The sequence below is a fragment of the Colobus angolensis genome, unplaced genomic scaffold (genome assembly GCF_000951035.1).
Source record: "Colobus angolensis palliatus isolate OR3802 unplaced genomic scaffold, Cang.pa_1.0 Scaffold282, whole genome shotgun sequence".
Lineage (NCBI taxonomy): Eukaryota > Metazoa > Chordata > Mammalia > Primates > Cercopithecidae > Colobus > Colobus angolensis.
This window is the reverse complement of record NW_012116066.1, coordinates 1056465-1072094: the sequence shown is the minus strand read 5'-3', so window position 1 is coordinate 1072094 and position 15630 is coordinate 1056465. Positions and strand designations below refer to the sequence as shown.

At 42.9% G+C, this 15630-nt stretch overlaps 1 protein-coding gene across 1 annotated transcript; it reads left to right on the top strand.

Moving 5' to 3' along the window:
- The first annotated feature begins 12570 nt into the window (after window positions 1-12570).
- On the top strand, window positions 12571-14422 carry LOC105516489 (cancer/testis antigen 47B-like). The gene is made up of 3 exons (XM_011948716.1): window positions 12571-12834; window positions 12889-13411; window positions 14298-14422. The coding sequence occupies exons 1-3, from the start codon at window positions 12571-12573 to the stop codon at window positions 14420-14422; spliced, it is 912 nt and encodes a 303-aa protein (XP_011804106.1).
- Window positions 14423-15630: the final 1208 nt, after the last annotated feature.

Below are 15630 nucleotides of genomic sequence, written 5' to 3'. Positions count from 1 at the left end.
AAAACTGACTGAGCTGTGGCCAAAAAGAGATAAAGTGTAGTAATTTACCCCTCAGCCATACTTCTTGTTTTAAAACTTTCTTGGTGGGAAAAAAATTCATTATGTCCGCTATGAAGAAGAGAACCATCCTGGAGGGCCTCTATTTTTCAAATGGCTTGAGAATTCTTCAAATGAAACTGCAACACCTATAGGTTCATAAACTTCAAGTAGTTTTAACATAACATTGTCTTTGTTATCATCTCAAACTTAGCCCACCAAATCTAGAAACACGTGCTGTGTAACCTTTCCATGTTAATGATCCTAACAGATTTTTCAGTACTTTTTTTTTTTTTTGAGACGGAGTCTCGCTCTGTCGCCCAGGCTGGGGTGCAGTGGCACGATCTCAGCTCACTGCAAGCTCCGCCTCCCGGGTTTACGCCATTCTCCTGCCTCAGCCTCCTGAGTAGCTGGGACTACAGGCGCCCGCCACCTTGCCAGGCTAGTTTTTCGTATTTTTTAGTAGAGATGGGGTTTCACCGTGTTAGCCAGGATGGTCTCGATTTCCTGACCGCTTGATCCGCCCGTCTCGGCCTCCCAAAGTGCTGGGATTACAGGCTTGAGCCACCGCACCCGGCCATGAAGCTTTCTTAACAACAATTATGTTTAAACCAAACGAAAACACTACTGGTATTGTATTGAAAACAAATCAGATGAAATAAAATAAATTGAATAGCCAAACTTAGGATCTACATGCATGAAAAGAAAAATAAATTAACACTATTTTTATAACAAAAGACATGAAATCTATAAAATATGCAAAAGCTTTATCTTTTAGGTTCAGTAAACACTTATTTATACTTCCTATATGGTATGCTTTTCCACATACATTATATTGGGTTTCCTTGATAACATTTTTACTGATTTTTAAAAGTAGACTGGGCACAGCGGCTCGTGCCCATAATTCCAGCACTTTGGGAGACTGAGGCAGGAGGATTGCCTGAGGCCAGGAGTTCAAGACCAGCCTGGGAAACAGAGAGAGACCCCCCATCTCCACAAGAAATTTAAAAATCTGTTAAGTGTAGTGGCGTGCCTCTGTAGTCCTAGCTACTCACGAGGCTGACGTGGGAGTATCACTTGAGCCCAGGAGGTGGAGATTGCAGTGATCTGAGATGGTGCCACTGCACTCCAGCCTGGGCAACAGAGCAAGATCCTGTCTTTAGAAAAAGCAATATATGTGCATGCATGGAGGCAAGGTATATATGGGAACTCTCTGTACTTTCTACTCAATTTTTTGGTGAACCTAAAACTTCTTTAAAAAATGAACTTTCTTTAAAACGGCAATATATACTTATTGTAGAAAATTAAATTTACGAAGGTATAAAGAAACTTAACATAACCCACAATCTTACCACCCAGAAACCACTATTGACTTTTCTCTTTTAGTTTTTTCTGTGCATATATATTTATAACCATTTAAAAAATAAAATAACAATCATGCTGCAGATGTAATTTAGCCATCCTACACCTACAGGAATAGCAAAACGTTAACACCAGAAATTAATGTGCCTTTCAGCAATAAATTAAAAAACCGAATACATTTTGTTAACTGTTTGGTCAAATAAAAATTTATTTTCACAATTGGTGGACATGCAAAACAGTTGAAATATTCTGAAAAAAACCTGGATATATATAATTAAAGTGACAAACACATTTCTTTTTTCTCTTTCTCATCAGGATCTAAGCCAATAAGCTAAAAATAAAAACACGAATCAAGAATGATCCCAACAACCATGCTGGAAACTAAATATTTCATTTTTGTTTCACTAAAAATGTGTCATTAGCATAACTAAAGAAAATTATACTCCAATTGGAAATACAACATGAAACATTATACTGTATTGAATCCTGCACATGATAAATTGAGAAATGAAACCATGAAAAAATGCACAGAAAAAAAGCAAATGAGACATTTTATATAAAAATAAGAATATGACACACTGAGAACTATAAAATATTGATGAAATTGAAGAAGACATAAATAAAATGATATCCTGTGTTCATAGATTGGAAGAATTAATATTATTAAAATGTACAGACTGCCCAAAGAAATCAACAGTTTTAATGCAATCCTTGTCAAAATTCAAATGACAAGGGTTTTTCACAAAAATGGAAAAAAAATTCCTAAAATGTGTATGGAACCTCAAAAGACCCCAAATGGCCAAAACAATCTTGACCAAAAGCAACAAAGCTGGAAGCAACACGCTATCTGATATCAAAATATACTACAAACTACAGTAATCAAAACAGCATGGTACTGGCATAAAAATAGACATTCAGACAAACGGAACAGAATACATAGCCCCCAAATAAGTCAACACATTTATAGTCAATTGATCTTTGAAAAAGTGCCAAGAACACACAATGAGGAAAGGACAGTTTCTTCAATAAAGTGCACTGGAAAACTGGATATTCACATGTCTCCTTTGAAAAAGAGTGAAATTAGACCCTTTACTCACACCACATACAAAAATAAAAGAGATTAAAGACTTAAATATAAAACCTGAAATTTAAAACTACTAGAAGAAAACATGGGGGAAATAACTTCTTGACATCAGTCAGGGCAATGATTTTTGGAATATGACTTCCAAATCATAGGCAACAAAAGCAAATATAGATGATTGGAATTGCATCAAACTGAAAAGCTTCTGCACAGCCAAGGAAACAATCAACAGAGTGAAAAGACAACCTACAGAATGGAAAAAAATATTTGCAAGCCATGCATCTGATAAGGGGTTAATATCCAAAATATACAATGAACTCAAACACTCAATGGCGAGAAAACAAATAACCTAGTAAAAGATGAGCAAGGGACCTAATAGACATTTCTGAAAAGAAGACATCAATATGGCCAACGGGTATATAGAAAAATGCTCAACATGCTTAATCATCAGGGAATTACAAATTGACACCACAATGAGATCACTTCACACTTATTAGAATGGCTGTTATCAGAAATACGAAAGAAAAGTGGTGGCAAGGATCTGAAGAGAAAGGAACCCTTGTATATTGTTTGTGGGAATGTAAATTGGTACAGCCATTGTGGAAAACAGTGTAGACGTTCCTAAAAAAATTTAAAATAGAACTACCATATGATCTAGCAATCTCACCTTTGGGTATATATTCAAAAGAAATGAAATCACTATGTCAAAGAGATATCTACAATCCCATGTTTGTCACAGCATTATTCACAATAGCTAAGATGTGAAATTAACCTAAATCCGCTAAGTGTCCATTGATGAATGAATGGATAAAGCAAATGTGGTATATATACACAATGGAATACTATTCAGCCTTAAGAAAGAATGAGATCCTGTCATTTGTGATAATGTGGATGAACCTAGAGGACATTATGCTAAATGAAAGAAGCCAGGCAGGTACAGAAAAGACCAATACTACATGGTCTCACTTACATGTGAAATCCAAAAAGATTGAACTCATAGAGGCAGAGAGTAGAATGATGGTGGCCAGGGCCTGGGAGTGGGGGCAGTGGAAATATGTTGGTAAAATGGAACAAAGTTTCAGTTATGTAGGATGAATAAATTCTGGAAATCTACTGTACAGCACGGTGACTACAGTTATGGTGTTGTATACTTGAAAATGCTAAGAGACTGAGTCTTTAGTATTCTTACCACAAAAAAATAATGAGTGAGTTGATGGGTACGTTAGCTAGCTTGATTTAATCATTTCACAATATGTATGTGTATATACATATACATATATATTATATATATATATAACAATTTCATGTTGTATACTGTAAATATATACAATTATTTTATTTGTCAATTATACCTTAATAAAGCTGGGGGATAAATGAGTATATAACTATGCACCTATCAGAATGGCTAAAATAAGAAATAATGATCACAATGCATGTTGGTGAGGATGAATACCTGGCACCTGTGAAAGGTGGGGGTTTGCTAATGGTGGTAGTTCAGGAACTCTCCCTGGAGACTCTTCAAACCAGAGGTAGCAGGCCTTTATACACTTGTAATTCTATGATTTTTCCATATGTGGGAAAATTTATATTTGGCTAAATGTGCAGCCAGCTGCTTGGCAACATTTCTCAGGAGAGCCGGGATTGCAGTAAAAAGGGACCATTTCTGGTACTGTTTTTGGAACACCCTAGGTTGGCTTCAATGGTTTCAAAGGAACATTTTTGCACAATTTTCTCAAAATTAATTATCCCAATTCATTTTATACCAAAGATAATTTAAGACAGGAAATACCCCCTGAAAATCCTTCTATCTAAATTGTATTTTATCCCTGGTTCTTCCTCCACAAAGCCTTCGTAGACTCACTTGGCCCACAGTGAGCTCTTCCTGTGAGAATTCCTCCTGTATTTATGATACAAGTTCAGGTGGCCTTTCAGAGGGCCATGTAATTTAGCACAATCTTCTGGGTCTATGTTCTTGCTCTGTTTGTCAGCAGTTGGCTCTCTCCCCAATCAGGTTGTCTACTCCTTGAGAATAAGGTTGGTGTCAGATACCTTAGTCATACTGCCTCCCCAAGCCCCCTCACTGGGTTGGCATAGTTTAGAACCAAACAGCTGTTCAAAAACATGCAACCGAGAAAGGGGATGGGGATGACATAAAGTCTGTGTCCCTGTAAAGCACTTAAAAATAGCTTCAAGAGAGCTCCTTGCATGAACACCTATTGCAATTTTCTCCTGGATGCTAAAGCCATGCGTACATTATGTTGGGCTCTGTATTTAACCAGCCTGAAGTCTGGACTTATTTTCCTTGGGCCCTCAGCCAGAGACCACAGAGAAAAAGCAGCCTTGGGTGAATGTCTTGTTTGGAAGTGGAAAGACCTTGTTCAAGTATTGGTGTAGGAATAGCAGCAGACAGGAGCTGAGCTACCTCCCTAACTGGGGGGTGATCAGTAAAAAAGGAAATTACTATCCACAGTAGATTGTGAGATTGTGCCCTATTGGCAGCTGCTGAGTGATAGTGCTGAGATAGAAACCAAGGCAGGCTGGATCCACAAGCTGTGCTCTCAACCACTAGGTTACACTGCCTCTGACGATGGTTCCCTGTTAATGAACATACTTGCTATTTCTGGTTTTTAAACATTTGCAAGTACTCTTCCTTCTTTCATTGAGCAGGGACTCTCTCTCTCTCTCCCTATCTGTCCAATCTATCTTTTATCTGTCTATCATCTATCTATCTATCTTTCTTTTTTTTTGAGATGGAGTCTTGCCCTGTTGCCCAGGCTGGAGTGCAATGGCGCAATCTCCACTCACTGCAAACTCCACCTCCCGGGTTCAAGCAATTCTCCTGCCCCAGCCTCCTGAGTAGCTGGTGTTACAGGCGTGCTTCACCACACCTGGCTAATTTTGTATTTTTTAGTAGAGACAGGGTTTCACCATGTTGGCCAGGCTGGTCTCGAATTCCTGACCTAGGGTGATCCACCTGCTTCGGCCTCCCAAAGTGCTGGGATTAGAGGCATGAATCACTGCTCCCAGCGTTTTTCTTTCTTTTATCTGTCTATCTTGTTCCCTGTTGTATCCCCAGTGCCTGGCAATGGTTGTTAAGGAAAAGTTGCTGAAAAAAGTCCCTCTTCTATCCCTACCGTGCTCTGTGACTGCGTGTGTCATTTTACTTACCATACTATGTTGTATGAGGTGGGACTGCACTTATTTCAGACATTTCTTTGTTTCTTGGAATTTTTTTACATGAACACTAGTAAGAAGGATGTATCCTCTTCCGTGCCTTCCCCTCCAGTTGACTCAGAGGTTGGTTCATGACCAATCGCAAAAAGCAGGGTAGTAGCGCATACGAATCTTCTCTCTAAATACTCTTCGGATGTATTTCACTTTGTATAATATATGTTCTTGAAACTTTGTATAATACGTGTTCTTGAAACGTATTTCACTTTGTATAATACGTGTTCTTGAAACCAAATGGTCAAATGACCATTTGGCACTGTTTGGCAACAGGTTGCCTCACCAGCCCACTGACCTCCAGAGTCTTCTGGAATTTATTAGGCATTAATAAAATTGTGTTTGCTTGAATAGAGAAGCTACCATCACTGTGTGGATTAGAATGTCATTGGTGTAAAAAATCTATGAAGATACTACATCTACATGCCAAGTTAGATCAATGCAATTTGGTATGTGGTATCTCCTTAGATCCTCACAATGCCACCCTTATCCTCCTGTTACAAGTAAGAAAACTGAGGAAGAGTGATTCCCAGAAAAAGAAGAGGAAGACAAGATAAAGACGTAAAAGATAAGAGAAGAAAAAGTACAGGAAGTTTTGGGCAAAAAGAAACCAAAACTTAAACATTTCTGGAGACATTGCCTGGGCCACCCTCCTGGAATGAAGATCTGAGGTCAGGGTAGCTGGAAAAAAAAAAAAAAAAAAAATCCTTCTGGAACTAATTGTGATTGAAAAACAATCATAATTTTCCTCTCCACAGTAGCTTTGGCAAAAATTGCTTCCTGGAAAAAAAAAAAAAAAAAATCCTTCTGTAACTTTTGCCTTCTCTTGGATCAAAGCACGACCTCTACTCTGAAACAGAGTCATACAGCTCCACTCAGTGGCAGTCTCTAGGTAGTGCACCGAGAGAGTCTGCAGCAGCCACCCAGACCCAATGAATCAGAACCCTGAAAGACAGAGGAGAGGTGGTTATGTTATTTTATTTAATCCCCACGAGGTTTTGATGTGATGCAACATTTGAGAATTTCAGGCCAAACTTGTGCTTTCTCTATGACATGAGAACTTTTTAATTTAATCCCCACGAGATTCTGATGTGCTGCCACATTTGAGAATTTCTAGCCAAACTCGTGTGGTTTCTCTATGACATGAAGGCTTTTTCTGATGCCAATTAGTGTGGCAGGAGGCACCTGGGCAAAGCAGAACCTAGACCCTCTCTTTGCTCTTTGCATTCTCTTCTCAGGAGTTTCCTTCTTTCTCATCAACTATCACTTCTCAGTGCGTGATTATGTATTAGGTGCTGTGGTGATATAGCATGGCACAAGACAAACAAGATGTCTGTTCTCGTGGGGCTTACAGGGAGAAAGACAGCAAATCTATACTTACAGATGGTGATAGGTTCTATGAAGGTAGTAGACAGATACAGCACTGAGACAGAAAATAACCGAGTTAGAGAAGGCCTCTTTGAGGAGTTGACATTGAAGCTGAGACTTGAAGGTTGAGAAGAAGCCAGCCATGGGAAGAGTAGAAGCAAAGTCTTGTACACCAAGGAGCAAGCTTGGCAAGCAGACTGCAGGCTAGATTTCGGCCCACCCTACACCTCAGCTGGATATCTTTGTGTAGAGAATAATCTGCACAATCTTACATGGGAGTAAGGGGTAAGGGGATTGTTCCAGCAGATGGAATTTCATGGGTAGGAAAGAACATGTATTCTAGAAATTACGAGAACAGTGCCAGGCAAAGACTAGATCACACAGGGTCTTATGGGGTAAGATAAGGAGTTTGTATCTTATTTAATTCACAAGAAGTCAGTGAAGGTTTTTAAACAGGACGACTGAAAGGATATGAATTATATCTTTAAAAAGCTCCCTAGTTGTGCAGAGAATCCACTGGAAGGGGAAAATCCAATTAGGAGGCTATTGAGTAGTCGAATCAGAAATTCTAATGGTTTGCATTAGAATGAGAGTATTAATAGTTGAAGAGGTGAGAAATGGACAGATTTGAGAGACGTTTAGGAGGTAAACTGACAGATGGAATGGATGTAGAAAGGAATTAAAGAGGGCAACCAGGTTTCCGATTAAAGCATCTTGGTGGGTAGAAGTGCCATTTCTTAAGAAGGAAGAACAAGCAGAGAGGAGGAGCAAATCAAGAATGACATTTTAGCTACTTCAAGTTGGAGAGATCTGTGAGATACTCAAGTGGAGATGCCAAGTCAAATTTGTTATAAACTTGGAAGAGGGGTTTGAGACACAGATATCAATTTGGAAATTATAATCACTGGGTTATTTTCAAGGCCTTGAATCAAAGATTAGATCACTGAGGGAAGGGAGTATAGAGAGGCAAAGTCCCAGAACAGAGCCCAGAGAAACTCTAGTTTTAGGGGAATGAGGTAAAGAGTGGCCAAAGAGGAGAAAACTCAGAAAACTTTAATGCCACAGAAATCCTGAAAGAGGCTGTTTAAGGAAGAGTAATGTGGGTAGCTGCTGCTGAAAGATCAAGAAAACCAAGAATAGAAAGAGACTGATGGCTTTGACCACATGGTGGTCATTGCGGACCATAATCGGAGCAAGGGCACCCAAAATAAGAAATGGTGGTCAGAGTGTGGAATTCTTAAGATTTTTTAATCTTGAGATTTTGGGAGTGATGTATATTTTCATTAAGAAAGGTATAGGATCCTTGGCATGGTCCTGAGAGTAAGTGGATGAGGTAGGGTAGACGGCAAATCATTGGAAATGTAGAAGCTAAGAAACATAAATGTTTGTGTGTTCAATGGCAAAATTGTCAAAAATTTGGGGTGGAGAGAAAGTGTAGTGAAACTGTGGTTGCCAAGCAGTCTTGAACGTACTCATGACCACAAATTTCTAGTCAACTTAGTCAACCAATTTTCAATATTTTTATCTGCTTCATTTAGTGGCAAGGAAAAAGTAATAGAATGCAATTCAACTAGAGTTGGGGTTTTGCCTAGTAGATATGATAGACAGCTGAGAGGAGAAAGGGAATGGAGTGACTTTAACATGAGTAGGTATTGGTTTCCTATTGCTGCTGTAACAAATCACCACAAACTTTGTGGCTTAAAATACAGACTTATAATATTAGAGTTGCAGATGTCGGAAGTGTCATTGAGCTGAAATCAAGGTGTAGGCAGAGCTGTATTCCTTCTGGAGACTCTAGAGGAGAATCCGTTTCTTTAACTTTTCCAGCTTCTACATCCTGCCCACATTCACTGGCTTATAGTTCCCTTCCTCCATCTTTAAAGCTAGCAACATCAGGCCAAGTCTTTCTCATGCTGCCATCTCTTTGGTTCTCTCTTCTAATTCCCTCTCCCACTTTTAAGGACGCTTGTGATTGCATTGGGCCTATCTAGCTAATCCAGAATAATCTCCCTATCCTAAAGTCAAATGATTAGCAACATTAACTCTATCTGCAACCTTAATTCCCCTCTGCCAGGTAACCTAACAGACCCACAGGGTTCTGGGGATAAGGACACGGGCATCTTTGGGGAGGCCAGCATTCTGCCTGTGATAATAACAACACATAATGGATGGAATTTATGTAAGTAGGCAAATGAAGAAGATGGTAGGAAGGTAGAGTGAAAAAGTGGTTAGGTCAGCAGATTGGGGAAATAATCTGATGGAATTGAAACATTGTAGCAGTAGAGAAGAAATTTTCTAAACGGTGCCATTTCTGGTAATGGAAAGTGGAAAAGGCTAGTGTAGGACCATGGGGGTAAGTATCTGATGTAAGGTTGAAGAAAAGATCAGACGAGGAGGTCATGGAAGTGGAATTCCAGGGCGTGGGATGAGTCATCCCTGTGGATGTTAAAGTCACCAAGAATGATGAACAAACTTCAGTGTAGGGAAGAAGACTGAGGATGCAAGGAAAGGCATAAACCCCACAAGCTAGATGAGCCTGGAAGTGAAAAGGAGCCTGTGGTGGTGCAGACTTGCCCAGAATTGGAAGAATGGAGCCCTGACATGCAACTCCACTCCCAGGGACTGAGCTCAAAGTCACAGAGTCTGTGCAATGACCCTCTTGGGATGTGGGGGGTCAAGGTCAAATCCCAAGAGAGATCAGCATTCCAGACTGTCCCCCACCCCTCTCGTGGCTTCCATGAGCAGCAGGAAGTGCTGGACTTGAGGACTGTGGGCTCTCCCCCGGCTGGAGGGAGATGGCACTCTTGTGCCAGGGTAGGCACAGAGTAGGCACCCACAGCCTACTCTGGCTGTGACACAGTAGACTAGGAGGCAAGCAAGGGACCAAGTCACTCCCTGTATGTGGGGGGCGGGACAGGGTCTCCCCTGGGGAGTGAGATCCCTCATTGTCCCCAGCCCCACAGCAGAATCACCCTAGGCTGCAAAAGCAGAAATCTCATACGAGGCCAGGGAGACAATCCCAAGAGAGAAAGGAAGAGGGGATAGCAAGGCCCTTTGTAGACAGTCAAGCCCTAGGCAGGGAGAAGAGAAACACCATTCATGGTGATAGTGATTCCAAAGCCCTTTGCTTCATTTAGCAAACATTTATCAAACACTGACCTGGTGCAGAGCCCTGTGGCAGGCACTGTGGGTGCTACAAACTTGAGGCAGGCCTGGATGTTCACCCTAAAGGGCCTGTGCTTTCTTAGAGGAGCTAAACCATGTCCACACATATCACTGTCATTCAGGATAGTGTCTGGTTAGGGTGGTGGGGGACAGATATAGAAAAGTGGGTTGCCTGGAGGCGATGAGTTTTGAGCCAGGCTGTAAAGGAGATCTTTGGGCTGGTCTTCCAGGGGTGTTCCCTGCCATCCCAACATTAAGTGGAAATCTCTGAGGGTTGTTGTGGCTTTAGGTCTCTCCCTCTGGCCCACTTTGACCCTGATGGTGGGTCTGCAAATGGAAAGGACTTGGCCACTTCTGTTGACTGATAGACAGAGGTGGGGTGGGGAAAGAGAGCACCTTTCCCTAAGAAAATCTGAAATCCAGGGTTGTGCCAACTACCTGGCTTGGCAAAGATCAGATGTCATTGGTGGGATAGCTGGAGATAAAGGAAAAGTAGCAACTACACACCAGAGATAAGGGAATGTGACATCCTGAATGGGTCTGCATCTGCAGGCAACAGGCTCAGGCAGATAACCAAGGCTATGGAGATTATTCCATGGACCTCTGGCTCACGTACTTGCCATGAAGAGAGCCCCAGTGCGGGAGCTGGGAGGACACTCTCCCTGAGTTTCACTTCAGGTAGTTTCACCTCACTTCTTGAAAGCACACCTGCTCAGCTTTTTCCTTTCTCTTCTGTTTGCTGGTGCTAACTAGTTTTCCCTCCCAGGGACTTGGAAACAACTGGTAAGATAGCTTACTGCCACTGCAACAGAACCATCTCCTCCAGGATCTGCCTCACTTCTTGACAACAACTTCCTCCATAACAAGCCCAGTGCCCAGTCCTATCTCCTTGCAGAAAGAAGCAGCTACTGCTGTGCACTTTTTGCCCTAGAGACCTCAAAATTGACAGCAGTCATCACATTGTGTTTCACACTCATTGATAAGTGGACAAGGCAACTGAAGAGGAAATGATTTAGTATAAACTGGAGTCTCGGCAAATATATTGGAACGTTGACACTATGCAGCTGGGAGGGCTCAGCTTCCAGAGGTCTGAGCTAACCTCCACCCCAAAGAGGGGCATAGGAATGATGGGGGAAGAGGCACTAGGATGTAAACCATGAGCAGTCTGTCATCTTTGGATTTCATCAGTCAAACAAGCAAGAGGTACAAATGACAGTTGTAAGGAGGCATGGCATTGGTAGATGGAAGGCACTCAATAAATTTGGTAAATGAATAAATAAATGCTTTAGTGAATAAGGTTGATCACTTTAGGTAGGAGGTGAAGAAGATCGGAGGGCACGGACCAGGCAAATACAGAAAAGAATGGTGGTACAGGCCAGGCGCGGTGGCTTATTCCTGTAATCCCAGCACTTTGGAAGGCTGAGGCTGACAGATCACGAGGTCAGGAGATTGAGACCATCCTGGCTAACACAGTGAAACCCAGTCTCTACTAAAAATACAAAAAAATTAGCCGAGCATGGTGGCGGGCACCTGTAGTCCCAGCTACTCGGGAGACTGAGGCAGGAGAATGGTGTGAACCGGTGGAGCTTGCAGTGAGCCAAGATCACGCCACTGCACTCCAGCCTGAGCGACAAAGCAAGGCCCCGTCTCAAAAAAAAAAAAAAAAATCGTGGTACAAAGAGGAGTATGTGTCCTATGGAAGGCAGGAAACCTACTTAGTATAGTAATTACATAATAGTCTCCATACTGCTTCTGGGCCTTGCAGAACCTAAAATGTTTCCTCTCTGCCCTTTACAGAAGTTTCCCCAATCCAGGGTGCCTCCACATTGGACCACTATAGTGTTGCTAATAATCGTAAAATTAAAAGGACAGGACTTGTGTGGACCTAAAGGCTAGCCCTGGACACTAAGTCCTCAAAGAAAAGGTGGAGTTCTGGATTCTGAGTTTTCCTAGAGCTTAAGGGCCTTGATCTTCATTGGACGCAGAGCATGTCAATCTGAAGTTTTCAGCAAATGGGCTTAGAGCTCGCTGAGAGCCCCTCATTGACGCTTCCGGTCCCGCCCCCTGTCGCCTGCCAAGCGGAATCTTTCCCGCCTTGTCTAAGTCCTCTCAGGCCAGCCTTGGCAGGAAGCTCCTGGGATTGGCTCACTGCCCTTCCCACCTTAGGGTGTCCTCAGAGACAGACTCTTATTCCCTCAATAAGGAGACAGACTCTTACTCCCTCAGCGGCCAAACCTTCGCCTCCCCTCAGCCATAGCCACCTCAGTGGCCACCATCTTCACCGCGGTCACCTCAGCCTGCTCGCCACCCCAGTTGAGGTACTGACTGGTGTCATGTCTGCCACAGGGGATCAAGACCCGATCCAAGAGGACCAGGAGGCCCCAGTGAGCCAGGAGAGAGCACAGGCCGAGGCGGGAGGTGACTGGGAGGCTGGTGACTCTGGCCCCGACAGTGGCGACATGGTGCCCGTGGCCGAGGTGGCCGGAGTCACAGGGCCCACGAGAGGCCTCGGGGAGGAGGAGGGTGAGCAGACGGCAAGCTTGGCCGCAGCCCCTGGGGTCAGGAACCCCGAGGAAGACTCGGAGATCAGGATAGTAGTGGAGATGGTGGAGGAGGAGGAGGAGGAGGAAGAGGAGGTGGAAGAGGAGGAGGCGGAAGAGGAGGAGGCGGAGGAAGAGAGGAACGAGGCAGGCAACTTTGACTTGGTCGTGGCCTCCCGTCGCTACCCCATAATAGGCTTTCGGGTGGAGTTTCTGGACATGGTCCAGTCCCTTCTCCACCGCATCTATCAGAACGACCACATCCTGATCAGGTTGCGTGGCGGCCGCCTGATGCGGAGGTCCCGCACTGCGGCGCCCAGTGGCTCAACTGAGCCCCCACTGTTGCTGGTGCGTGAGAGGCTGGGCGTGGGGGCCACGGGCCCTGAGGGCGAGCGCCTGGGCCTGCTCCAGGAGGCCGCGTCGGTCCCAGAGCCTGAGGTGCCAGCAGACTGGGCTGAGATGACCAGGGAGCCTGCAGAAGAGCCCGCAGAGGAGGCCTCAGAGGAGCCCACAGAGGAGGCCGCAGAGGAGGAGCTTTCAGAGGAGGCCGCAGAGGAACCGGCCACAGAGGAACCGGCTGCAGAGGAGGAGGCCTCAGAGGAACCGGCCGCAGAGGAGGCTGCTGCCCCCGAGGGTGAGGAATGGGCTATCTGCAGTGGCGGGGAGGCAGGGACCCGTGCACCCGAGGGTTCTAGGCAGGGCCGCGGTGCGCGCACAGCTGGTGAAGAGGGTGGTGAAGCGGGGGTCCGGGCCTCGGGTGGTGAAGTTTGGGTCAGGGCCCTCCTGAAACTTAAGGCCAAATGTGTCCCAATGAGTCGAAGCCCAATTCTCTAATGACCTCTATGGTTTTGAGAAAACTTGCCGCCCTCTACCAACCTGTATTTGATAGGAGATCTGAGATCATCTATGCCATTTGGGGGGCCCACAGATGAATGGCCGGGTAGATAGGAGTTCAGGAGGGAGTTCGGCAGGAAACAGAAGGGACACCAGAAAGAAAAGAACAGGCAAATGGCAGACATCCTTTTTGGTTCTTAGCTTTTCGAAGTGTAAAAGTTCTTAGAAAGTTGATCCCCAAATGATGAAGTGATACATTGGCCCTTGGTAAAAATGAAACATTCAGGGGGGTGAGGAACCAATGAGCTTCACCACAGAATTTGTCTTTTGAGGTAACAAGTATTTTCCCAACAAAGTTCTGACCAAAACACTTGGAATGAGATCAGACACAATGATTCTAATCTCTTCTTCTCCAAAGAACTAGAAATAATCAGCAGCTTTGGGTGGGATATTTACTGGAAAAAAGGGAAATAGTGTCACTGTGGAAATGATCAAGCAGCAGCAACGTAAGGTCCATGGAACTGTTGTGAAAACCAGTAGGAAGATGGCCAGCTATTCCTTCCTTAGTTAAGTCTATCCTCCTGCTTCTCCTGAGGGTGGAGTACGGGAAGCCGCTGCTAGTTATAAATTGGGCTATATTTTCTGCGAATGTCTGGTCCCAACATCTCTATTATTCTTCACTAAAGAAGTCACTAAATATCAGCATGAAAAGTGGGATGAAAAGGCCCAAGATGCTGCAGGCGAGGAAGAGAAAGAACAAGAAAAAGAGAAGGATGCGAAAAACAAGGTGAAGAACTCCAAAGGGACCTAGACACAATAGAGGGGAAGCTGAGAAAATCCAGGTATCTGTGATAGCTTTGAGAATCACTCAACTATTCCTGGCATTTACCTGTTACTGACAGTTTTATTTAAAAAAAAAAATTCCCAGTAAATTAATTAAGAAAATGTTTCAGTTTAAAACTTCAATTTAACTTACTTTAAAATGTTAGTAGAATATTCATGTACCTAGTAATATGAACTGCAGTGTGTTCTGAAATATACTTCATGGCTACTCGTTTGTTCATGTTGAGGTCTTTTGTCCTCTAGCTTCAGGACTACTAACAAGTGTCAAATGTATCAGATCTACTACCTAAGACCAATATTTGTGTAGAAAACAGTTGCCAGATGCAGCATCTTACTTTGTTGGGCCACACATTAGTTGGGCCTTTATTACTTAGCCACAGAAATGCAGGCTCCCATAGTAACTAGGAGGCAACTCAATGCCTTTTACAAAGTGACTGCTTACAAATAGCAAAAAGCTAAGAATTTCAAGTAGGACCACATTTAATGACTAATACCTAAATATTTGTTTAGCTATATATCTTTGTATTTTATGTGACAAATGAAAAGAATGTGTGTAATTAAGTCTTAAGGCATATCTGTCTTTGAGTATATTTAAATGGTTAATATTTTTTCTTCTTCTTTTTTTTTTTTTTTTTTTTTGCATTTTCACAGCTGTATATTTCATAACAGCTTCTTTCCCATATGGTAGATATAGAAACTAAGGGTCTGGGAGGGTAAGGGATTATCATTTGTGGAACTAACACAGGCTGTTAAAGCTCAAGAGATTTATTTAAATCCCAAAATTGCCTCTCATGTAAAAACAACAACAACAAGCTTTTCTGGTGCTAGGGAGACAAGGTTGGTGTGATCATATGACTGGAACCATCAGTTCCACAAGCACCCTGATATCTAAGCTTGCGAGTTACAAAAGGAAAAGGTGTTCTTCTCTACTTGTTTAAGATATAACACACAAATGTTGCAGATATACACAGAGCTGGCCATTTTCTTCTATTTAGAAAGTCACTGGTGCTGGTTAATGTCGTGCTATTGTTTACTTTCTCTCATTTCATCCTGCAGTTGGGAAGAATAGAAAGAAGATGAAGAAAGAAGACTCTGCTGTTCATTGTTTTTATTTTATTTTATTCAGATGCCTGCGAGAATTTTAACACATATCATTCCGAAGTTCTTTACCTCAAA

What these genes read in the sequence shown, in the direction of transcription:
- LOC105516489 (XM_011948716.1), top strand. Translation starts at nt 12,571, where the DNA reads ATGTCTGCCACAGGGGATCAAGACCCGATCCAAGAGGACCAGGAGGCC. An exon ending in ACTCGGAGATCAGGATAGTA is followed by an intron (nt 12,835 to 12,888) that starts GTGGAGATGGTG and finishes GAAGAGGAGGAG; the next exon opens with GCGGAAGAGGAGGAGGCGGA. An exon ending in GGAGGCTGCTGCCCCCGAGG is followed by an intron (nt 13,412 to 14,297) that starts GTGAGGAATGGG and finishes TCTTCACTAAAG; the next exon opens with AAGTCACTAAATATCAGCAT.